Source organism: Strigops habroptila, chromosome 13 (assembly GCF_004027225.2).
Source record: "Strigops habroptila isolate Jane chromosome 13, bStrHab1.2.pri, whole genome shotgun sequence".
Lineage (NCBI taxonomy): Eukaryota > Metazoa > Chordata > Aves > Psittaciformes > Psittacidae > Strigops > Strigops habroptila.
The window spans coordinates 12,363,538-12,387,718 of record NC_044289.2 but is presented as its reverse complement, the minus strand read 5'-3'; the positions used below and the strand labels follow the sequence as shown (position 1 = coordinate 12,387,718).

At 43.1% G+C, this 24,181-nt stretch overlaps 1 protein-coding gene across 7 annotated transcripts in view; it reads left to right on the top strand.

The window, feature by feature from the left end:
- RALGAPB (Ral GTPase activating protein non-catalytic subunit beta) overlaps nt 1–22,960 on the top strand; it is a 68,058-nt gene extending 45,098 nt beyond the window's left edge. For all 7 annotated transcript variants that reach the window (XM_030503514.1, XM_030503513.1, XM_030503512.1 and 4 more), the window contains 12 exons: nt 664–851; nt 3,262–3,368; nt 4,971–5,123; nt 5,773–5,982; nt 6,743–6,901; nt 9,623–9,788; nt 12,886–13,008; nt 13,722–13,858; nt 14,625–14,733; nt 16,401–16,479; nt 17,029–17,177; nt 18,864–22,960. In XM_030503514.1, coding sequence (XP_030359374.1) covers nt 664–851; nt 3,262–3,368; nt 4,971–5,123; nt 5,773–5,982; nt 6,743–6,901; nt 9,623–9,788; nt 12,886–13,008; nt 13,722–13,858; nt 14,625–14,733; nt 16,401–16,479; nt 17,029–17,177; nt 18,864–19,057 — 1,774 coding nt within the window. In that variant the 3' untranslated portion in view covers nt 19,058–22,960. The remainder of the gene's footprint in view (nt 1–663; nt 852–3,261; nt 3,369–4,970; nt 5,124–5,772; nt 5,983–6,742; nt 6,902–9,622; nt 9,789–12,885; nt 13,009–13,721; nt 13,859–14,624; nt 14,734–16,400; nt 16,480–17,028; nt 17,178–18,863) is intronic.
- Nucleotides 22,961–24,181: the final 1,221 nt, after the last annotated feature.

Below are 24,181 nucleotides of genomic sequence, written 5' to 3'. Positions count from 1 at the left end.
GGGGAAGCACAGAGAGGAAAGTTGGGATTTCCTCCAGAGAAGTTGAAAAGCACCATTTTACTGGATAGCATGATGGTAGACAGGACAGATTGAGGATGGGTAGGATAAGTATGTGTTGCAAAAGGCAGTAGCTGCTTTCTTGCTCTGCTTTGCAGTAAAATGATGATAAACATTACTCTTGGAAATTGCGCAGTTCTTTTACTAAAGTAAAAACAAGCACTCATCAGAACTTGTGGGCAAACCATTGCTTGCCTAAAAGTGCCTCAGTTCATTTAGAGAGGTGAAACTATCTATTCTCAATATGAAGTGGAAAAGAGTGTGGGGTGGACTGCAGTAAACTTACTTTTTGTCTGGGTGGTGGTGTTAAGAGTAAAGTCCTGAGGCAGATGATAGGATCTGCAGCCTGACACTGGACAACTCTCATTATTGGTTCCTGCCACAGAAATTTTCTGTTTCTAATAGTATTCCTTCTAGATTTTCATGTATGTTTTTGTGAAGTTACTTGTTCTGTTTTAAAACAAGCTGATGGGAGAGGGCAGGTTTACCCTGGCGGGGCAACTGCTCTGTCTAGATACAAATGAATATTAGTGAAGGTCCGTACAAGGGTGGAACTGTTTTTTGTCTTAATCCATCATAACTCTTCACATTTTTTCTTCCTTTCAGTATTATGCAGTTACTTGGAGCATTTCCTTCTCCCAGTGGCCCTGCTTCTCCTTGCAGCTTGGTGAATGAAACCACATTAATTAAATACTCTCGTCTACCCACCATAAACAAGCATAGCTTCCGATACTTCGTTCTGGATAACAGTGTCATCCTGGCGATGTTGGAGCAGCCTTTAGGGAATGAACAGAGTAAGTTGGTACTTCCCATTTCCTTCCTCTGGTTAAAGCTGTACAGAGCTGCAAAACAAAGGTGGTTCATCAAGCGTCTCTCTTGCATTTCAGGGACTTAACCTGTTCAGTGGGTGTATGATTGAGCAGAGTGTTGTTCTGGGATGAAGTGGTGGGAATAACTTCAGTGCCATCAGTAGTCAAACATGTACAAGCCCATCCAAATTATTCATGCAGTTGTCTATGCCCAGTTGTCTGTCTTTCACCCAGTTAGATCAGATACTTGCAGCTGACTGACATCTAAATTATTGCTGATGGTCTAAAGCGATAGCATTACAGTTTGAAAACATCCTTGTTCATGAAAGAGTGAAAATATAAAGAATATAGGAGGCTTGACAGGGAGAAGTGCTCAACGAATGGTTGATGCGACACCTTTATGTTGCACGGGTGCTTTTGCTTGCTTTAGGTCTCCTGTTAACAAATATTTCTGTGGGTGCTTTCAGCTCAAATGGTTTTAGTTGCTTCGGAGCTGTTATAACTTTCCCGTATACCATTCTATTCCATCAATGACACCTACTGTAAAGGAGATCTGTCACAGGGTATTGGCTTTCACATATGAACCTAACTCATTTCAGCCTCATGTGCTTTGACCAACAAGAATTTATATTAAAATCTGGTATTAAATTACATGATGCTTTAAACTGAATAATTGATCTCCCTATAAGTCTTCATGTATCATGGCAGTACCTAACAGAATAGATGAAAACTATATAGATATGCTACCACAGTTCAAGACCAAGGTAGGTTAGGTCTGCTGCTCTGCCACAGATACCTTTTCCTTATCTATGGACAGGATGGAGTCTAGATACTAGTCTTGAAAACAGATTGCACAGAACTTCATGAACTGGCGAAGTTACTTTGAGTTGTGGTCCAGAGCGCTCCAGCCTCACTGAGAATCACTAAATAGGTCTTGCAGGAAGTGCTGCACATCCACCCACAGTCTGTGTTTGAGCAAGCATGTTCCTGACTAGAATGGGTTAGAGCACACTTTTACATCCGAGCAATTCTCATTCTGCCCTTGCTAAATTCATTACTGAGGAATCCTGTAAGGCTATTAGAATCTTGGATTAAATTATCTTTTCTTGCTGTGCATAACTTGCTTACAAATCCCCTTTGAATGACAAGATTAAATGGAGTAATGCACGAGAGGGACAGGCCACGTTTGGGGAAGGCCACAGAAGTGAATGACTGTGAGAAGCTGGTTTGGTTGGTTTCTATGTGTGTTTATGTAGCTATGCTGCACCCTGGATAGCCCATGAAATACTGGGGAAGGAATCTGCTAGTTACCTGATGGTGTCAATTTGTGGTTTGTGTGCACAAAAGATAAATAGTTTTAAAAAGAAGAGCTCTAGAGGTATGATGATCCGTCTTCTAAAGTGGTGAATATCAGTGGCCTTGTAAGTCTTGAAGGAAGACTGAAATCCCTGCAATGTTGAAACCATTATTGTGCAAGTTGAAAGGCAGTACCTTAGAGATCTGCAGTCCAGCCTCCTGCTCTAAACAAGGTTAATACTGAATTCAGACCAGGACAGAGCAACTTGACATTGTCCAAGTAGGTCTTGAAAACCTATGAGGACACTTTCTTTTTGTTCTCCCTATTCTTGTGAAAAATGTTCCATGATGTGAAGTCAGAATCTTCCCCTGTGTTAGTGTGACCATTATCTCTTGTCCTTCTCCTTTACTTATTGCTGCTATTTCATAGAATCACAGACTGATTTGAGTTGGAAGGGACCTTAAAGCTCCTCCAGTTCCAACCCCCTGCCATGGGCAGGGACACCTTCCACTAGAGCAGGTTGCTCCAAGCCCCTGTGTCCAACCTGGCCTTGAACACTGCCAGGGATGGGGCAGCAACAGCTTCTCTGGGCACCCTGTGCCAGCACCTCAGCACCCTCACAGGGAAGAACTTCGTTCTAATATCTAACCTAAATCTGCTGTCTTTCAGTTTAGAGCCTACAGGCCCTTGTAAAAAGGATTATATTTTTGTGCAACCTTTCCAGAAGGTCGTGGAAGTATCATGGAAACTGTCTCCATATGGTCATTTGTCTTATCTAAACATGCAGTGGCTGGACAATCTTTTTCCATTCCTGGGCATAATTTGTGATCTTCATGAATTTGGATGAAAGTTACTTTTAATGATGAACCTGAGCTGGCACCTACTGAACAGACCACAGAGTAGACTAGAACTTCCCTGCTGCAGAGAGGAGAATCACTTGCTCCTCACCAGGAATCGTCATCAGGGTCAGGGAGGAGTTACCTTGAAAACAAAACCTCTGTCATCATGCTTGCATTTTCTTTCTGGTTAAATTATTGCACAGTGAACTGTTTGCAATTTATGATGATGTATTATTCTCTTAACCCATGTGCTTTGCAGATGACTCTTTCCCCTCTGTCACGGTTTTGATCCGTGGGACATCCGGAAGATTTGCATGGGCCCAGCAACTCTGTCTCTTACCAAGAGGAGCTAAAGCAAATCAAAAGGTCTCTATCAAAGCCCGTAAAGAAATCTTTAACTTAGAGATGTTCAGCAGAAATTCCACTAATGTGAGACAGCCCCACAGAGCTGGTGATTATACATTAAGGCTGAGCCACGGGGCCTTTAGCTGTAGGTAATGTGACACATCTCTGGTGACTCTTTACGACTTGTGATTAATATTAAATACAGACTGTGAAAGTGCTGTTGCCTCTAGACTTGTTTAAGGGGAGGGGGCATTCTCCTTGTTTTTTCTGAGAGCATCTTCTGAGGTGATGGGGCAATGGACAGTGTATTTAGTGTGTAAGCATGAGTGTTGATGTTGATTTTAGGATGTCAGGCAAAGCCCTTGCAGCAGAGGAAGCAAAGTCAGGAGGTGTAGGATGAGATGCTGCAGAGAGAACAGCTATTCAAGCTACAAAGCCCAATGTTGCAAAGGTGGCTGTAAACCTGCTGTGAAAAAAAATTATCTCAACTCTGGAATGGCTCTGGAGAGGAGTAGTGGAGGAGAAATTCCCCTATCTCATTGTACAGTAAAATCTCTTATTGCAGTTGTCTAGTGGAGCATGTCCTTCTGTTATCAACGTTTCTGTCTGTTTGTGAACTGCTCCAAATCTTCAAACTCTTCACATGCCTCTCAGTAAAATAAAGGAAATAATAATGTAGCTGAAATCAGGGCCCATCAGTCTCAGCTGTCATGTAGTTGAATCTGGTCTCTGGAGAGCAGCCTTCAGGAAGGCTCTCCGCATGATGCCCTTGGAGCTGTGCTGTCACTGGAGCTGAGCCATTTCACCAGACAGTGTCAGTCTGAGTGTGTGACCTCCCACACCACAGGAGAAGTCATGTCCTGGCTGATGGCCTCCTTACCAGTTCTAAGGGAACTTTTCCACCCTGAAGTGATTCTCTAACTTTTAATGTTAACAGTTTTGCCCTTTTGAAGCGTAACTGGTAGTAAATGAATTCATAAAGCAGCATGCAAGATGTAATTAAAGGTCTTATTTGCTTGGACCTTGTGCACCTAGATCTTTCGTTGGTAACTTCAAGTTCTGAATTGCGCACTAACAGTTTAGAACATACACAGCAGCAATGTCAGAATTACATTATGATATGTTATGCAAGCCCTTTTGATATTCTGGCAGTGCATCTCCCTCCTGACTCACAGCATTGCTGCTGTTCTCTTCCAGGACTTCTCAGTTTGACTTGCTGTGATCATTGTAGTCAGCAGGGTTTAAATGGAGGCTTCTCAAACAGTTGGTAGATTTGACTCAATACAGTTATAATGAGCTGAAAATAAGATGTTGCCATGTAAACTTACCATTTTTATTGGGATTTGCAGCTGCTCAGAGGTTAGATGGTAAGCAAGGTTCATAGGTTCCAGGAATGCAGCCACCAAAATGGGCAGAACTGTGTCTCTTTGAAAATTTACAGCCACGTCTTTAATACAAGTCTATTAGTTTAAAGTACTCAATGTTTTTTAATGATACCTCTCACTAATGCATTAGTGTGCTTCTGGTGGTGAGGTGGGAGGGAATGTTTTCCATCTATTACAGTAAAGTATTGTCTTGTGGTATGATGCCTTCAGTGTAAAAACTCTTCCCCCTTTTTGTCAGACTTTTGTACCAGAACCTCGACCAGCTCCTAAAAATGATGTTGGGTTGAAGTACAGTGTGAAGCACCGTCCTTTTCCTGAAGAAGTGGATAAGATCCCATTTGTGAAAGCTGACTTGAGCATTCCTGATTTACATGAAATTGTGAATGAGGAAGTAAGTCATTCTTAATCTCTGATTTATTTTTGTACTTGGGTTGGGTGTTGGTTTTTTTTTGTCTGTTCATAAATCATACACTAATGTCTTACTGTAAATAGTTTTACTCTTTAGCTTGACTAATTTAATATTAATGGAATAATAATCTCTGCAAACTAATGAAATCTGTGCATTTCTCCAGGCAAATGACAGTGCCTTGGATATGTTTTTGGGAGGCACTGCTCAACATATCTTACTACTGATCCTAATATCCTGGTTTTGCTGGGAAGCAATGACTTGGATTTTGTTGCTTCTTCTGGGGAAATGGAAGGGGCTTTTTTGAGATCCTGGGAGGAAAGGGAGTGTGTGTCTCAAAAATAAAGCTTCACAGTGCCAAATGTGTTTTAGTTTCTGTTCACTTAAAAGGGAGAAGCTGTAGCTGATACTGGACATGTAAATTTGCAGCAGCTGTCTCATGCAAACAGGGTGTTTGAATGTTCACTTTGTAACATGGCAAGGTCTTGTTGATAGAGCTGTAGTAAACATCCTGGTGGTGGAGTTGCAGCTGCTGCTGTACTGGGGCCTTACAGCTTCCCTGAGTGATGGAGCTGTTGTTTTAGTGGATCTTAGCCATCTTGCTGGAATCAGCATTTCACACAATGTTTTGCAGCTCGAAGAGCGACACGAGAAGCTGAGGAATGGCATGGCCCAGCAGATCATTTTTGAGACTTCCATAGATCAGAAGAGTGAAGAGGAGTGGCGGAAGAAGAGCTTTCCCGATCCGATCACGGAGTGTAAGCCCCCCCCGCCGGCACAGGAGTTCCAGACAGCGCGCCTCTTCCTCTCTCACTTCGGGTTTCTCTCGCTAGAGGCATTGAAGGTGACCTCATACTTCTTAGTGTTGTGCAAATGTGCTAAGTACATGAGCTATCCCATTCCCATGCTCATGCTTTAAATCATTCCATCAGGTTGAATTAGGTTTTGGGTTGGTACTTTAAGAGTTTCTGAAATACAACTGCCTTAGAAGTTCTGCTCCAGAGATGATTGTGTTGAAATGGTTTAATCATACATAAACACTTGGGAGTGCATCTAGGCTTTCTTTAAAAGTTAAAATAACAACAGTTTGTAGAGGTGATTCATATTGTTAATTTTAAATTCTGTCTCTTGTCTGTGGATTCTCCCTTTTATTTGTTGCGTTTGCTTCCAGAAAACCATCAACAAAAGTAGGCAATGGAGCTTTTGCAAAAATTACGTCTAAAAGTGCTTAGTATTTTACAGATTTTTGGTATATAAGTTAATGAATATGAAACTACACATGTGAACGTGTAGTTGTGATATTTTGAAAGTATCTGCTGCTTCTGTTGTGGTAGCTAGCACTCCTTTGGAGCAAAATGTTGTGTCTGTTTCACTGGCAAAATACCATTTTTATTTAATGAGGAGAGTAGTATGCAACAAACTGTAAAACGATGCTTGCTCTTACTCATTTACAGTAACAGAATTGTAATGCATCAGAACTTTTGCTCTTAGGAGAAAAGGGAAATTGTCTTTTTATATTTTAATGGATTATTATAGAAGCCATAAAGAACTTTCCAGTTGGGAAAGATGGTTTTATAAGCTGTTGAACTCTGTCTGTTGGGTAGGAACCTGCTAACAGTCGTCTACCTCCTCACCTGATTGCACTTGACTCAGCTCTTCCTGGGTTTTTTGATGACCTTGGCTACTTGGATTTACTACCATGTCGTCCCTTTGATACCGTTTTCATTTTCTACATGAAGGCAGGCCAGAAAACAAGCCAGGAGGTAAGTGAAAGCATAGAGTGCCAACTAGCCTGTATTGTCTTGTTTCTAGGATTCCTCAAGTTCTGCTAATGACTAGAGTGGAGTATCAGACCCAGGGGTTCTGGGCACTGTGTTTAGTTACAGTGTGAGCTATAACAAGTCACTGTGTACTCCTTTCATCTATAGGTTGAGGTATGTTACCCACATCTAGGATTGTGGTATCATCTCTTTTATATAATTAAATATATATATAAAATACATATTTAATATATTAAAATATTCATAGTATTTTTAGCTGTTCCATCCTTATTGTCATTATTTGTAGAGTTCAAAGATTCATATCAGAAATGCATTTCAAATGGGCTCAGCTTGCAGGGCAGGTTGTGGTTTGTTCCCAGCAATGTGCAATGTCCTGGTAGTTCAGTTTGATTCTAATGTTAAACACTTGTTAAAGGAATGAAAAGCTTTCTGCAAGTAAGAAAGTACAGCTGCTTTGCAAGTCTTTACATTACACTATTTACATTCCAGTGCAATTAGGTTAATCAGGTTGATCTGTGCAAACCTAAATAGTCGCTTCTTTAGACTGTGACCTAGAAACTTCCTAAAACGGCTTAGGGACTCATCAGAAAAGGTTGTTTCTATAGTACCTTCTCCTCATTCCATTCATGATTCTCAAAGAGTAGGAATGTAGCTTCCATAATAAATTACTGTGCCACCTCCTCGTGCCTCTGTGAATGTACAGTTGACAGAACATTGTAGCATCTTCTACTTCTGTGTGGAATACACTAGTTCTTGAAACCAGGATCATGCTGTTTGTGAGTTTTCAAGTTGAAGTTCAGAGTAGCCAGTACACAGTCTTTCCATCTCCAAAGTCAGCTACAAAACAAGGTATATAAGGTTTGCCTTCCAGCAAAGATGTGCTCTTGCTGAGCTAGCAGAATGCTTTTTTCCCGTGTGATGCTTACATGCTATTATGGATTTAGACAGATGTGATTACTTAGTCCTGCAGAACTTGTCAGCCTTTGGAAACCCAATTAGCATGGGGTTTGCCATTTAGATTTAAGAAAACCTTGTGTTTGGGAGATTCTGGACGTATTTAGGCACAGTATGAAGATGCCACTCCTGCTTCAAGATCCCTGGACATCTTGCTGTGATCTTTCTAAGCCTTTCAGGTTGTGCAAGGTCGCAGTGGCAGTCAAGTTAAGGTTCTTGTCTCTATGCATCAGAGCTGAGTGAGATACTGATACTGCTCCCATCCTTGAAAAGACCTGTGGTTTATTTCTGTCCTGCTTTGTTTTCGATATTAACAATCAAGGGAAGAGGAGATCAAAGCCAAGTTGTGACATGGTTTGTGCTTCTAGCAGGGCTGGCTGCCTGGTCCTACTCAGCTGTCTCTGTGTGTGAGTTCATGCCACTTCAGCTCAGGACTTCATTCTGTTCTGAGGTGACCCGCTGTCCTTTCACAAGGAGTGGTGTCAGCTGTGTTTTATCTGATGCTGCACAGCCTGGAATTGTGGCATCTAGCCTGCTATTGCAGTACTTCCAAATATTTTTCTGTGGTGGTGGGTTTTTACACTTGAGAAGGGTCTTACGGTATTTATTTATACAGGGTAGTGAAACTGCCTGTACACTTTTTACATCATTTTACTTCGCATAATTAAATGTCATTTGAAAATCCCCCCTTGTCCTTGCTTTACTGTAAGTTCTTTTTTTGAATGAGCTTAGATATAAAACCATACAGTTGTGTAAAGCCTGAGCTTGCCTTTTTTCTAAAATTGTCTTCTAAACTGCATTTATCTGTGCTTCAGAATGAATTGAGATACAGCTTCAGTGTGCTTAGTAATGAGAATAATAGTAATATTTCAATGCAGTATGTCTAGCCAGTGCTGAATACTGTGCAGTGCACTAGGGTGGGGTGGCAGGACTGTGTGGGTGAACAAACCAAAATCAAAGATGCTCCTGCCAAGAACAGATTCTCACGTGTCCCAGACAGGATGGATGTGTCGCACAGCGTTGTCTGTTCCACAGATCACAGTGGTTCTGGTAGCCCAAATCACAAACCATCTGTGTCTCCCTGTGTGCCATTTGGTGAAGGTCTCAACTTAGTCACAGTGGATAAAAATTACCTTTGGATGTGGAAACATCCCAGATCTTTGTAAGAAGTAGGATTAAGGTTTAAAGTGAACAGCACAGTGTGACATTTGATTAAAGTGCTTGCGTGATCCTGCTGATAATTGTTTTGCAAAATCAGTTTTGTAACTTAATGTACTTTGAGGCCCACAGTTTGAATTGCTGTGTGTCATGTGCAGGTGAGTAGTGATAAAATAACTTTCTCCTCAAATTTCCCCTCAGTTTAGTAGTGAAAATTGACCAGAAAATTCTCATGTTACATTTGGTGCTAATGCAGATTCTGTGCTGAACAGTTTTGTGGCTTATCCCTAATGAGTGGATAAATCTCAAAATTGCCCTTTCTAGCAGTTTCATTAACCATTTTACAGGCTTTGGCAATGATGGCAGAGAGACAGGCTGATAGAATAGGACACTGCCAGGCAGGATGGGAGGATGCTGGACAGCAGGGAGTAGTGTCCATGTAGAAAGTCTGGGATTTCAGGCTTGCTGAATAGCTGTATTTTGGCAAAACCACGTTGGTGACATTAAATCTTAATTTAAAAAGGGGCTGGCGGGGAGAGAGCTGCTTCCTGGAGTCTCCTGTATTTACCACGGTGCTGCTGGTTGTTTCAGATCCTGAAGAACATGGAGTCTTCCAGAATTGTTCAGCCACACTTCCTGGAGTTCTTGCTGTCTCTTGGCTGGTCTGTTGATGTGGGGAAGCACCCTGGATGGACTGGCCATGTCTCAACAAGCTGGTCAATCAATAGCTGCAGTGATGAAGAGGGATCTGAACAAGGTAGGACATAGTAAATGGTGTAACATTAAATTAAGATGTTTAGGCTCCTTTAGGAGACATTTAATTTAGAATTTCTTGCTCCTGGACACCTATCTAAGCATTTGCGTATTTTTTTTCGGATAGATGCCAGTGTGTGCTAGAAAGGAATGTGTAAATATTTGATTAAGCTTCAAGTCAAAGTGAGCAAAACTAATGTCTGTCTGTTACTGGGAGGAAGTAGCCACAGCAAGAAATACCTCTGTGCTGTGTTTTTAGCAGACTTGATGAGTCTTTTAATATGTTATCCAAAAGCAGTATTCAGGTGAAGTCAGATACAGACTGTGCTGCATATGGGCGAATAGACTTGAACTATTGTGTGATTTTTAGTGTTCTGTAAGTAGATTAAAATAAGATGTAGCCTGATAAGTTAGCCTTGTAATCATGCTTGCTAGAAAGTAATGAAAACGAGCTGCTGTTTGTAGGTCACAGTGGTTGGAGCCCACACACAGCTCTTCTGTCCTGCTTAATTTACTCTGCTTTTTTCCACTAGAGCAACTGCTCCTCTGGGCTTGTCATGTACTACCTCTCCCCATTCTGTCAAACCAAAATGATCCTCAGGGTGGTGAATTGCTATCCCAGGGTGGTGAACTGGAGGTTGAGTTAGTTTCTGCCTTGAACAACTTAATTGGATCACCTGAGATTCTGATAGTGTCTGGGTTGGTTTCGGTGTGGTTCATGGTCACTACTCCAAAGGGCTGGACCCTTTTCTTGATGATCTTCAGAGCCTTAGCCTTCTGCTGTGGGCCACATGAAGGCTTTGAACAGGCTGGTTCAGCTTGTCCAATGTTTTTGATCTGGCATTTCCATCAGGTACAACACCGTTACTACTGCAGTTGCTTAAGCAATGCTCTTGCTTTACTTTCCTTTCTTTGTGCCTTAGAAATGCTCTTCACCTCTAACTGACCAACTAAAGGCTTCTCTATTCATTTGTAAAATAAAACTACAAATGATTGAAGGCTTGAAATGTTGGGGAGACGTTAGGAGGCCTGGCTTTCCCTGGACAAGTCAGGGGAGGTTACAGAATGCCCAGGTCTTGGTTTGGTTTTCCTTTGAGGATGGGTTCAGACTGTGCTTTACTCAGAGGCAAAGCCCTCTCCCTTCCCTTTGTGGCTGGCTCTGTCAGTAATGCTGTGTGGAAGGCAGTGCCCGGGTGAAGTAACCTGGTTTGATGTGGGCTTTTTAATTTGGATTTTTTTTCAGCCATTTGGCTTAGTTCACAGACCACCAAATAGTTGAATTAACTCAACAAACTGGGGGAAGAAGGAACAGAAAAAGCATTCAGGGGTGGGAGGTAGGGACACTTCTAACCTGGTTCTGCTGTTGGAAAAATCCATGAGTGGAGTCATAGCTTTAGCAAGCAATGCCTAAAAAAATTAAATGGTAGATTTAAAGTAGACTTAGACCAGCTTGTGAAGATTGCTTGCTTTGTCTTTTCTTCCAATCTTTGCTTGACTAAAGATATATATTTTTAAATGTATTTTCTCTTTGTGAATGCCTCTGATTAAAAACCCATTCATGAGTCTACATCCTGGCTGGTATCAGCAATAGTCTGGCCACACTAGGGCAGTGATTATCCCCTGTACTTGGAACCGGTGAGGCTGTACCTCAAATCCTGTGTTCATTTCTTGACCCCTCACTACAAGAAACACACTGAGGTGCTGGAGCATGACCAGAGAATGGCAACAAAGCTGGTGAAGGGCCTGGGGCACGAGTCTGATGAGGAATGGTTGAAGGAACTGGGGTTGTTTAGTCTGGAGAAAAGGAGGCTCAGGGGAGACCTTATTGCTCTTTACAACTGCCTGAAAGGAGGTTGTAGTTAGATATTCAGTCTCTTCTCCCAAGTAACAAGCAATAGGATAAGAGGAAGCTACCTCAAGTTGTACCAGAGGAGGTTTAGATTTGATGTTAGGAAAAAATTCTTCCTTGAAAGGGCTGTCAAGCACTGGAACAGGCTGCCCAGGGAAGTGGTGGAGTCACCATCCCTGGAGGTGTTTTAAAGATGTGTAGATGTGGCACTTAAGGACATGGTTTAGTGGTGGACTTGGCAGTGCTGGGTTTACAGTTGGACTCAGTGAACTTAAAGGTCTTTTCCAGCCTAAATGGTTCTATGATTCTAGAATAGTTTCCCATGAGGCATCGTTAAAATCAATTCACAGGCATATGCTTTGGTTTCATTTCCCTGCTCACTCCCAAAAGCAAGGAAGTTCTTAAATGGTTGGGTTCAGGTTGTGGTGCTGCTCCCTGAGGGCTATGGGCTGGAGATGCAGGAACACTTCCCTGACAGTGAATCATGGCTTGGAGGCTCCTGTGTGCCTCTGGCCACCTCTCTGACAGCATGCTGAATTTCATTGCTCCATTGGTTTTGTTGAGGCAGCTATCCCAGGAACCCTCTGTAAACTGGAACAGGGACATAATTCAGTTTAAAGTCCTTGCTAGTCTTTCTGGAGGTGGTATGGGGAAGGAAGAGGGAGCCGGGGTGTCTCTCTTTACTGTGGAAGCCTCATGTACTGACCAACTGTGGTGAGGGAATAAATGGGAGCTGAGAACAAGGAGCTTTCTTGTATTGGGTTTGATTCAAGAGAGCCTCTTGCTAACTCTCCCTGGCAGAAAAACAGGCACAGAGGAGAGGCTGTAGAAACTGGCTTGAATTTTAGAATAGCATCAGAGTGAAGTTATAAATGTTAGAACCCTTTGGAAATTTAATGACTAACTGAACGTCTGCTGGAGGGAATGGTTAGAAATAGCTACTAGATGAATTCTTGTGGCAGACATGCTTACTAGACTACTCAATCCAGGGGAAATAGGGTATGCAGTACAGTGGAAATGTGTTCAAAATAAATCCTCTCCCAACCCAAAATGCCATTTCCTTCAAGGTAATAGAAAAGTTTCTCTGAGAAACGTTATAATCAATGAGATTTGACTGTGAAATCTTCTCATTTTAAAACGAGATTTGCCTGATTTCTTCTCATTGTTTGCACCTTGAAGGTTGTTTTCTGAGGCAGTGTTTAAAGAGGTGGAGCTTCCTTTTGACTAAACTTTCCTTTTATGTCCATTTCAGATGATCTAATTATTTCAGAAGATGTTGGGGCAAGTATCTTCAACGGGCAGAAGAAGGTGCTGTATTATGCGGATGCCCTGACAGAAATAGCTTTTGTTGTCCCATCCCCAGTGGAGTCCCTAAGTAAGACCACTTTGTACATGCTGCTTGCAAAAACAAAACCTTTTTTGTTAGAGAGCTTTTTCAGAAGGAGAACCTAAATTAAGTAGTGGTATGTCTAGCAAGATCCTTGTCAGAAAGCTACTGATGTTTGAATTACAACATCTTAATCCTTAGACTCCTTCCTAAAGTGGCATCAGTTCTGTGCCAAAAAGGGCACAGTCTGAGCCTCGATATTGCCGTGCCCCTGGATGCATTAGTTTGGACACATGGCTCACTACCAGCTGGCGATGCTTATTTTCTTTTTCCTCTCCCATCCTCATGACGTGCTCCTGCAGCACATGGAGGAGCATGTACTCAACTGCTTTGTAGGTGAGCGACAGCTTTCGCATCTTTTGCACACTAAAACCAGTATGCAAAAGTTCCCTGGAATAAAAGGGCTGTGAGGAAATGATAGCCATGGAAGGAGGAGACTGTATTCCCTAGGAAATGGATGGAACACTTCTAAATACATAGGGACTGCTTTAATTGCAGTCTCTTTCTGGAATAATTGGCCATTGTCCATTGCTGACTCTTCTTCCTGCTTTTGAGTGCTATATTGACTTGACCGTAAGTCTATGTATGTTTAGTTTCAAAAACCTTATAAGCTTTTTAGGTTCAAAACCTTCCATACAATGACAGCTTAAGTTTTTTGGCAGAAGAAAAGACAAACCCCCCTTTTATCTTCTGGCTTACAGCTGATTCACTGGAAAGCAGTGTTTCTGACCAAGAAAGTGACTCCAACATGGATCTACTGCCAGGAATATTGAAGCAGCAGTCTTTGACACTTGAACTCTTCCCCAATCATACAGACAATCTTAATCCCTCCCAGCGGGTAAGCAAAAACTTGCACTGAAAAATAAAAATGACTTTTTTTTTCTCCTCCTGGCAATGCTGCAGCATTTTCTGATAGCGCATGATTTAGTTTCCTACCATTTGGAGCTACTCATTGCTAGCTATTAATCTTTGACATCTGCTTTGATTCTGCCAGAATTTGCACCTGCAGTAGGAGGTTGCAAGATTGCATTAATTATAAAACTTAAATATGCTAAATAGTAATATTCTCCATACTGAAATCCTGAAATGCATGCAAGAAAAAGTGTCTGCATTATTTACAGAGCAATTCAGACTTGAATCCATGCTTGGAAATTTAGGATGAATAGGCATGAACACTTTTCATACCTACCCAGTTTAAAATGGTATGTGCCAGTTCTGTCTGAAGTATCAGATGTGAAGTTGCTTTTGTATGGTAGCAAAGCAGAAAACCATGAACTGCTGTTGGTGTTAGCAAAGGATTTAAAGTGCTTATTTCTCATCTAGAATTCACTTCCAAATGTATCTTTAGTAACTGATCTAAGATCTTTGACAACATTAAGAAAAGCTTAAAGCAGTTTTTTAAGATTGAATATATTAATTGACGTTGAAATTAAATGTTGTGGAGACCCAGATTTCTGTGGGTAGCTCCATGGCAGCTGCCCCATCTCAACAGTTGGCAGAGATTGTATCTGAAAGATTACGGAACAACTGTGGAAATGCTTGTTGGATGCATTACTAGACTCACCATGTTTGCAAATGCTGCTTTTCCCCTGTGTTCAAAACAGCTCAGTCCTACTTCCAGATCCAAGAGGGTGCCTCAGGGCCGGACCATTCCACCAATGGGACCTGAAACCAAAGTGTATGTGGTCTGGGTGGAACGTTACGATGATATAGGTGCGTAGAAGTTTTTATTGTTTGTTAAAGTAATGACAGGGCAGGAACCAGAGGAAAAAACTCTGTTCCATTCCTCTATGAAATACTAAATCCTTACTAATGTCTGTAGTCGACACTTTTAAGGTTCTGAAACAGTTCTTTGGTATTTGAGTGGTGGTCCATGGGAGTACATGAATCAGTGGCATGCAGGTCTGGAGATAATTTTAGCTCTGGCAGTACATGTGAAATGCTGTCATGCACTTTCTTAAGCTAAATGCACAAGGCAAGTGTGCACCCCTGGTTTTGAGTTCCTCTCAGCTGCCGTCTCCTCCTCCCGGAGGAAAGCAACCAAGAGAAGAGGAGCTGCCTATTAAAGTGTCAGTGTAAATTCTCAAGATGATTGCAGAACTTCAGTCAGAGCTTTACCTGGATCAGGAGGCAGACATCAAGTCCTGCAGCACCGTTTCCTTATCCAGGCATTGGCCCAGAGCGTGTACCCTTAGCTTCAGGAGTCCCTCAGCCATTTCAGTTCCCAAACTGGTGTCCCTGACCCACTTCTTTCTTGGGTGGCAGCTAAAGCCAGCTCACTGCAGAGGCGGCAGCTGTGGAACACATGCATGTTTCTGCTTGGCTGCTCCTTTCAGCAGCTGTAGGAATCTCCCAAAGCTCTGAGCCTGAAGGTGAAGAAGTGAGTTTGTGAGCCTCAGTAAGCATGGCAGTCGGATTTGGGGGGAGAATTCTTGAAAGTGGCTCCTAGCCCAGAGGCTTTGCCTTAGCTTTTTATGTCTTGGCTTTTGCTTTGTGCTTCTGGTACATCTTTGAATCTGGACAGGGAAAAGCTGTCACTTTGTAGTCTAGGCTGTCGCCTCTGTGCCAGCTGCCTGCCCTCCTTCTTCCTCCATGTCAAAGTGCTTCCATGGCCCTCCATACTAGCTCCAGATTTTGTCTACTCTTAGCATCCAGTTCTGATAGCAAAAGGTGTTTTCAGACCATGTACTCTTTTTGCTGGAAAAGGTGTCAACATTGTCCTGCTGTCTAAACTGTACTTTTGTGAATGACTGTCAACATCTCTCAGTTCCTGCCCCTAAACAAGGTAATGGGAATTTTGACATCCACTTCCAGGGATCTGAGTTCTTACTTCCTCCTCCTGCACCTTCATTATCCAGTCGCTTGTTACCAAGTGCATGGCAGCAGAGTTGTAGGTTATGAGGATCTACAGAGCTTGGATTTGAGGAAAGATACCACATTTGTTGGAGCAGAGATGTGAGCAGTGGTAGTGTTGGAAATTCCCAGCATCTTCTTGAGCCTGATTACTTGTGTGTAGGAGAAGATGCTGTGGGTAATAATCTGAAAGCTCTTTCTGTGATTGAAGTACTTCATTTCCTTCCTGCTTTCACTGTTCCTCTAGAGACTTGACCTTTGGGATTGAGAGAATTGAGGGTCTGGGGCATGTGTTACTTCTCTGTTGGGTGCAAGGTGGCTGAGGTGTGTCCATACACTCCAGGAATGCTTAATCTTAAAAACAAACACTGCATCACTATCAGTGAAAGAACATCCATGGTATAAACGCTTCAGGACTGCATGGTTTTGACTGATGATAAATGATCTTTCTTTGTACAGAACAAAACAAAAAACCACCCCCAAAATGGGGGTAGATAAGCTTTATTCAGTGCATCCTCTTCTTACAGAAAACTTCCCCCTCCCTGATCTGGTGTCTGAGACGAGCACTGGTGTGGAAACTACAGCCAATAGTAGCACTTCCCTAAGGTAAGACTGCTCTTATTGTTATGGTTTTTCTTGATTCTTGTGGACAACAGTTTAGGCTGCGCTTTAGAAGTCATAGCTGAGATCACTTGCATTCTTCAGCTGTCCTGAAAACTTGAGGCAGTCATATTAAAGACAGATGAGTTTCCTCAGTGGATTTCTTTTCTTCTGGGGAAAAAAAAAAAGAAGAGCTTTTCACAGCACTGCATTTTAAACCTAAATTAAGGAACAGAAAACGTGTAGTTTTTACCTTCAGTCTGTGATCAGCCTCCCTTCTGATTTACTCTCTTGTAAGGTGGTTAATGCTCTGTGTGTGAGGCTTAAAGCCCTGTCTGCAAGGACTCTCATTCTGTGGTGACAGAAAACCATAGAAACAGTACAGTTGATTCAACCCTTCTAAAATCCAGAAGATGCACAGAATTGTTCTTCTGGTTTAGCCACAAGATGTTTTTTTAACATTCTTTTTAACACTTAAAGGGGTTGTTATTCATCTCTAGATTAATTAAAGCAGTGATATAAAACTGATCTAACAGTTATGGGTTTTTCCTTAAGGTCTACCATTCCTGAGAAGGAAGTTCCTGTGATCTTCATCCATCCTTTAAACACTGGCTTATTCAGGATAAAACTACAAGGAGCAACTGGGAAATTCAATATGGTTATCCCATTGGTGGATGGAATGATAGTCAGTAGGAGAGCTCTTGGTAAGCTAAAGATTTTTAGGAACACTCATGCTTTGATATTTCTTTTTCTTTTTAATAATAATGTATCTGCTAAACTGGGATCTTTCATTAGAAAAGCAATGGGCATGGCAGAACAAAATAAAAACATGCTTTTTGCAGCAGCAGGAGTATGTTTGGGGAGCAGCAACAGCAGAGGAAGCAGGTGGTCAGCACTTAGCTGGCACCATAGCAGAGCTCCACTTAATTGTAGAAGTGAAGGTCTGGAACTAGTAGTAATGGAAGGAAAAGGTAAATACCTGTTATTTAGATAAGAGAGATCAGAAATGTGACCCTAATGTTTAGCATTGAGAGCTGAGGTGCTGGTGCTAGTGCTTGCAGAGGGCACTCCTGAATTTGGGCTGTGCTGACATGCTGTGTTAGAAGTGATTAAAAGCCACAGCAATTGAGGATTTTTCTAATGTGTTCAATAAAATACTTAACCTACTGTGCAGGCACGTGTTAACAGGGGTCTGTGTGTGCTGTCTGCCTTTTCCTGTGTTCCTGGATGGATTAATGGTCTGTCTTGGTATTTGTGCTGCTATAGCTTCTGTAACTGGAAGTCTCACTCCAGTGGGAGCAATTCACAAGACAGCAAAATGAATAAACAAACATTAGGATGCTGGTACATCACCATGAAACTAACATCGTAGGGATCTGTTGGTGGTGACTTTCAAGATCTGGGTTTTGCATGCTTAGGTCAGTAGTGGGGAAATTGAAGCCAAACTGGGCCTTTAAATAACTTTTGTGAATTCGGCTGAGGACAATGGCCTGTACTGAAAAAGAATGAGGTGTGTTTTCCTAGAGGACTATCAATATAATGAAATTTGTCTTGTCTCCAAGTTCAGCAGATGTGGTTGGTGTGCAGTCAGGATCAAGTCCTCCAGATAAGGAAGACACTCTTTCTGCCTGTAGGAATGTGCTTGTCAAACAGCAAAGGGGTTAATAGACACTTTCTTCATTAAAGGCATATGAATTTCATTTCAGAATAAAATAAGATAAAGTCCACTGCCACCTTTGACCAAGGGTTACTGCTTTGGTTCCCAGCCTTCTCCTCCCTGCCATATACAGCAGCATGAGTTAGAGAGGTAACAGTGGCAAAGCAGTGAGGGGAAACCCGTTTCCAGCTATAACCCATCAAGACTTTCCTCATCCCCTGTTCTAAGGGGAAAGATTTGCAATTCCTACTGGAAAAAAGTACTGAAGGGTGCTTTTGCCATCCCAAAGGCTCCCCTGGCATTACCTGAGCTCTGCATGTCTTCTGTAGTGCTGCCGGGGGTTGTAGCACTGTGATTCTTCTTTTAGCTGATCTGGTTCCTTTCCCTTCTTGGTCCTGAGTGTGCTGCTGCGGACAGTTGCTTGGCTCTGGCAAAGCAGAGAAATCCTCCTCCCCTTCCTGCTCTTCCTTCTCCTCCAGCCAGTTTAGGGTACCACTGGCTTAGTCCCTTTCTTACTCATTTTTTCCACAGTAAAATGCCCTTACAGGCTTGGGGGCCATTGGTTATCTGTTACCAACTACTCACGGAGGAAGTTCTTGACTTGGTGGTGCTGAGCATCAACCCTGGGTTTCTAGATGAGCCAGAAGCCAAAACTGTCTTTAGCTGTGAAGCCAGCAAAGGGGCGCAGACTGGAATTTGTTTGAACTTGATTCAAATGTTGTTTCTTTTCCAGGTTTTTTAGTGAGGCAAACAGTAATAAACATTTGTCGGAGGAAGAGGCTGGAAAGTGACTCCTACAACCCCCCCCATGTCCGCCGAAAACAGAAAATAGCAGACATTGTCAATAAATACCGCAACAGGCAGCTGGAGCCAGAGTTTTATACCTCGCTTTTCCAGGAGGTTGGGCTCAAGAACTGCAACCCCTAGGTCGTTATCCTTCCAGGACAATTAGATCAGAGCTTGGTGGCTACAGTAATGAAAACAGTTAAATAACAACAACAAATTTCCTCAGCCCTCCGGAATTCAGGAAATGATATTCTTGCACAAGTCAGCAGATACCATGTGGGAGGAATGAGAAATGAATCCAAAACATTGCAGTTGGGATATTGACTTAATTCACCTACCCTCAGAAGATTACTTAATTCCAGTCTTCCTGGATGCTAGCAGCATAATCTCCTCACCCAGTCATCTATTCCAGACTAATTAGGAACTGTGTCTCATTCTGTGAGAGGAAAACAATCAGAACAAAGCCATCTCTGCATATAAGGATAGAAAACAAAATACAAACAAACCTGCCTTCAGACATCTCGCTACACCCACATCTTACAGGAGAAGGGAGCAGGATCTTTCCTTTGAGGAGAGAGGCTGTTTCAGAGCATTGTATCTTCCTGCAAGAACTTAAAAGACATTTTCTGCCCCCTTGCAGAGCTCAACGCAAGCTCCTTCACTGCTTGTAACCACTTTGTGTACCAAAAGCAAGAGGAGGTCATGGATAAATAGCCAAGATGCTGCATTTTGCAGTTCCCTCCATGGCTGGGAGTGAGTCCACACAAGATTTCTGTCATGCTGACAACAAACACCACCTGGTATTACCTGACTTTCCAACCTAAGTTGTTACTAGATAAGAGCTCTTGGTTACAGAAACAAGGTTTTTATGACTTTCAGGTCTGTTGCAAAATGTCACATTTAATTTTAGTAGCTTGATTATTTTTTTAATTTTTTTTTTTATGCCACTACTTAATTTATTTCAAAGTGTCTGTATCACCTACTCACCATGTCCATAAAAAGCATAAACATCCCTTGCTTTCCTTCCATTGGATTGAAATCTGAGATTCTGGGGCTGCCTCCTGCCTGATGTATTTATAGCATGAGCAGTTTTCGCAGCTTCTACAACACTTTTCAGAAGCTCCTGTTAAACAGACTAAAACAAGTCAAAAAAAATTTCAAGAATTCTTCTTTTTCCCCCTTAATTTTGCAATTCCATGAAAGCCCCTTTGGAGTTAGATTGTGAAATTGTTTAGGATCTACTGTGCTTTCTCATGCGCTGCAGCAGTGGTTCCCTTTCACCTAGGGCAGAAGTTTTCACTGTCGGACCGTGGATTGCATGAGCTCAGGACTTGAAGGATGGGCTGGGAAAAGGTGTTTACAACTGCAGGATCCAATATTGGGAATCTAAAAGCTGCAGTGGGCGCCGGCAGCCTCGGGAGCGCTTCCAGGCTCCCGGCACAATCCTGACTTGTGTTGCAGTGATGAATCATCGCTGGCGCGCCGGGTAGATGCAGGTTGTGATCGCTGGCAGCAGCACGTGCCCTTTCCCTTCCAGTAAGCAGGTAATGTAAGAGTAGGAACGTGAGCAGGAACTTGGGGAGCTCCTCACATCAGAAGTGGTTTTATTAGCTTTTTAGTGGGTGTTGCAGTAATACCTGTCAGTCAGTTTTTATATTTCAGAGTTATTTTGCAACAGCTCAGACCTGAAATAGTCTTAATGGTTTTGTTACAACTTACCTGCCAGGGACATCCTCTGCTCCTGTCTCTTCATGTGGTTTTTCATAGAGAGTTAATGGGAACACAGACCCTTAAAAATACATGTGAAAGGACTTTCAGGATGCCAACCAAGGGGGGTTAGGTTTGAGTGATGTGGTGGTGTTGCAGGGGACAAGCCCACTAACCTCTCAACTCAGGAGTTCTGGATTTTGATCCAGATAAATCACAAGTGGAAAGAGGAAACCACATAAAGAAACCTACAGCAGCAGTAAGCGTGAGGGGTGGCCCACGCTTGCATGATGCCCAGGTTGCAAGTGGCAGGAGGGGCTGCAAGGCAGCACTTGGGTGTATTGGCAAAGCTGTGAAGGGAAACTGACAGCTTCATTCCTCTGCCAGACTCTTGCCAGTGTCAGTTTAATGCACGGACACTAAATTCACCCACATTTTCTATGTACCTATTGGATCTAATTAATGGCCAAACACACTTCAGTCCACTGATTTAAAAGGCATGACCAGTGCATGTGTAACAAATAAACATACTGAGCAATCAAACGCCTGCACATCTTCAGTAACGTAACACAAATCCCACATACCATAGCTAAGTGTATGTTATATGCAAAGTCATTGGTTTATATAGCAATGAGCCACAAAAGATACTTCTTTCAGGCACTTGGATGCAGTCAGTGATGTAAAGACGTGTGCGTCTGGGGATTCCCTGGCTGTTTTCCACAAAGTCTGAGATAGCCACAGGGGCTGCCTGGAAATTCACCTTTATAAAGGCTGAAGAATAGTCTTGGGTCTGTTCCAGTGTTCGTTTAAAACATGGATGTGGCACCACTTCTGCTGTAACAACCCTGAGAGCAGTGTTGAAGGAAGGTGACTTCTGCTCATGTGGTCCCTCCATGGGGGAGCAGGCGCTTGGAATCATGGCTTGGATTTGTAAACCAGCTGGTGAACATGTTACATGCTGGTGTGTGACCTGGCCCTGAGCCTTGGGATTTGCTATCTTGAGCCCTCAAGAAAGTTGCAGTGCAGTATAAGAATGTTGTGATTACAGATGTGTTGCCATCCCACTTGGTTTGGATGCCGGTCACAGCAGGAGCGCCCTTGGCAGACCTGTGCTGGTGGAAGGTGTCTGCAAGGAGTGTCCCTCCTTCCCCTGTGGGCAGAGAGATCTCTGACTCTGTAACAAACACCCATTTGGGAATGAAATCCTTGTCCTGTTGAAGCCTGTGGCCAAACTCTGATGGTGTCAGGTAGTCCAGGGTACAGCCTTGGCTATTTTCCTCAAAAGGGTTAGACCAAATGAGATGTGTTTCAGTTGTGATTGCAGAACATGCTAGTCAGGAATCCAGATTTTGGGGTTTTTTATCCCAAACTGCTGTATTGAGTTTTCACCTTGACAGTTCATGTGGCTTGGGCTTGTGTTCCTCTTCAGTGGAGGTGATGGGTGTTGACCACTTGCTTCATGCATAGCATGGACTCTGCAGGTAACATCGTGCTGCAAAAGCTGAGTTCAAACATTGCATAAGAACTACACCGAGACCTTCTCTTTGCATAAGGGCTTCCTGGTTGGGTTCATAATTCTGCTTTAACTGGCAGCATCCCTTTAACAGTGCAGGAAGGGGGGGGGACACACCATTGTCACCTTATAGTGTGGAAATTACAGACATTTTAGTACCTTATTAGAGCCTTTCATTTAAAGAAAAATGCTTTTCTTTAAAGGTACTTCTAAACAAGGCATTAAACCTGAGAGCAAAGGGGAGGTGGGAAGGATGGTGCCAGTGTGGGGAGCAGCGTGTGCGCCGGGCTGTAGGGAGGAGCAGCCCCTCACTGCATGTGCTGGGGGCTCTGTAGGTGACTCCATTTCTTCCCTGTGAGGTTCTCCATGCCCAGAAAGACACAAGAACTAAACTTCACTCTAACAGGCACAAATCCGTTGCGATTTAATGGCTGTTTAATGGAGGAGTGTCTTTGAAGGCAAACACAGACCTTTTCCACATGGATTTGAGCAGGAGCAATTAGAAACGAGAACACCCAGTACCATGTGCTTCAAACCATGTACAATTCGTATGAATTTCTGTATGTTGCCAAGACATGATCTTTTTGTTCTTCTTGTATTTTTCTGTAAATATTCCTGGCGCTAAGTTGTAAAGTAAAGGCAAACTGTAAATATGAAGATGTGAACTATGTTCCCTTGTCTCTAGTACTTTATCTCTTATTTGTTTAGGGAAGGCACACAAAGGCTTGTTTGTATTTATGCCAATTCTTTGTCCAGGAGAAACACATCAAATACTGAATGTAACACAATTAGTCCAATAAATTTTAAAGATTCTTATCTAGTAACTCTGCAGTTTTCAATTGTTAATAGTTTCCAATGCCTTTGGTTGAAATTATTGCCCAATAGAGATGTTTCCCATGGAAATAGCAGACGGATGGAGTGGAATTGTGCATCCTCTGCTACCCAGCAGCTATGGTAACAGTGCTCCAGCTTGGATTTGATTGCATCTCAATGGTGTGGGGAAGGAAAACATGGAAATGCAGCTTTAAAGGGAGACCAGATGCTCCTGCAAAGTGCTCAATGTGTTGGTTCTGATCTGTGGCATGGGTCCCTGCTGATGTCCTGCAGCAGGACCAGAAAGTGGCCGGGATAAAGCCGGGTGGTTTTATGCAGTGCTGTGAGTGTTGGAGACGGCTCCTTCTTCTGTGGAGGTTGAGGATAAAGAATTTGACTTCTCAGTTGTTTGATGAGGAGAAGGGCCACGGGTTGAAAGTGCCTTTTCATCAGCAGGGCCCATGGAAACGGGAGGTGGTTTGTGTGCTCCGGGTGTGCGGTCAGGACCAACCTGCAGCTTCAAGCCCAGGAGCTCAAAGGCAACTCAAGTGGCTCCTCGGGCACCCGGCTCCCTCGGGGCAGCTCCAAGCAGCTCTTTGGCTTTGCTTTTTAATGAAAGCTTCTCCCATGCACTGAAGGTGTTTGATACCGAGGCACTGAACAGTCACAACCTGCTGTAGTGCACCAGGGCATTGTTTCGGAGGCTGTAAAAAGAGGAGTAACCAATGCAGGGATGGAGGCAGGAGGGACAGCACCCCAGAGCCATCCCACACCGTGTCCTGCCCAGCCTGCGTGAGTGGAGCTTTGCCATGGGGGATGCAGAAGAGATGTCTGCAGTGCCCTCCATCGCCCTTTTCATCAGCTCAGTGCCTATAAACTCGCTGAGTGGAAGCAGGAGAAACCCCGCACGCCGATGCCCAACGCACCCGTTCTCGCTGCAGCGCGGCTGATTCTGACCACAAATGGAAGCAAATTGCATTACAAATAATTTTCCAGGGTGAAATGTAATTTAGTCGCTGCTTTAAGCTGAGAAAATAATATTTGGCTGCTGGCAGCGAACGTGTCTGTCGGGAGGGGGGGAACAGGCTGAAGGTGGAGCTGGGTTGAGCTGTGGCTGCTGGTGCTGTTTGGGTGGTGGGTGCTGATGGGGGGACCCTCAGGCAGTGCATGTGCTGTGCACTGGGTTGTGGGTGCCCATGGAGTGTCCCCAGGCTGGGCGGATGCTGATGGGG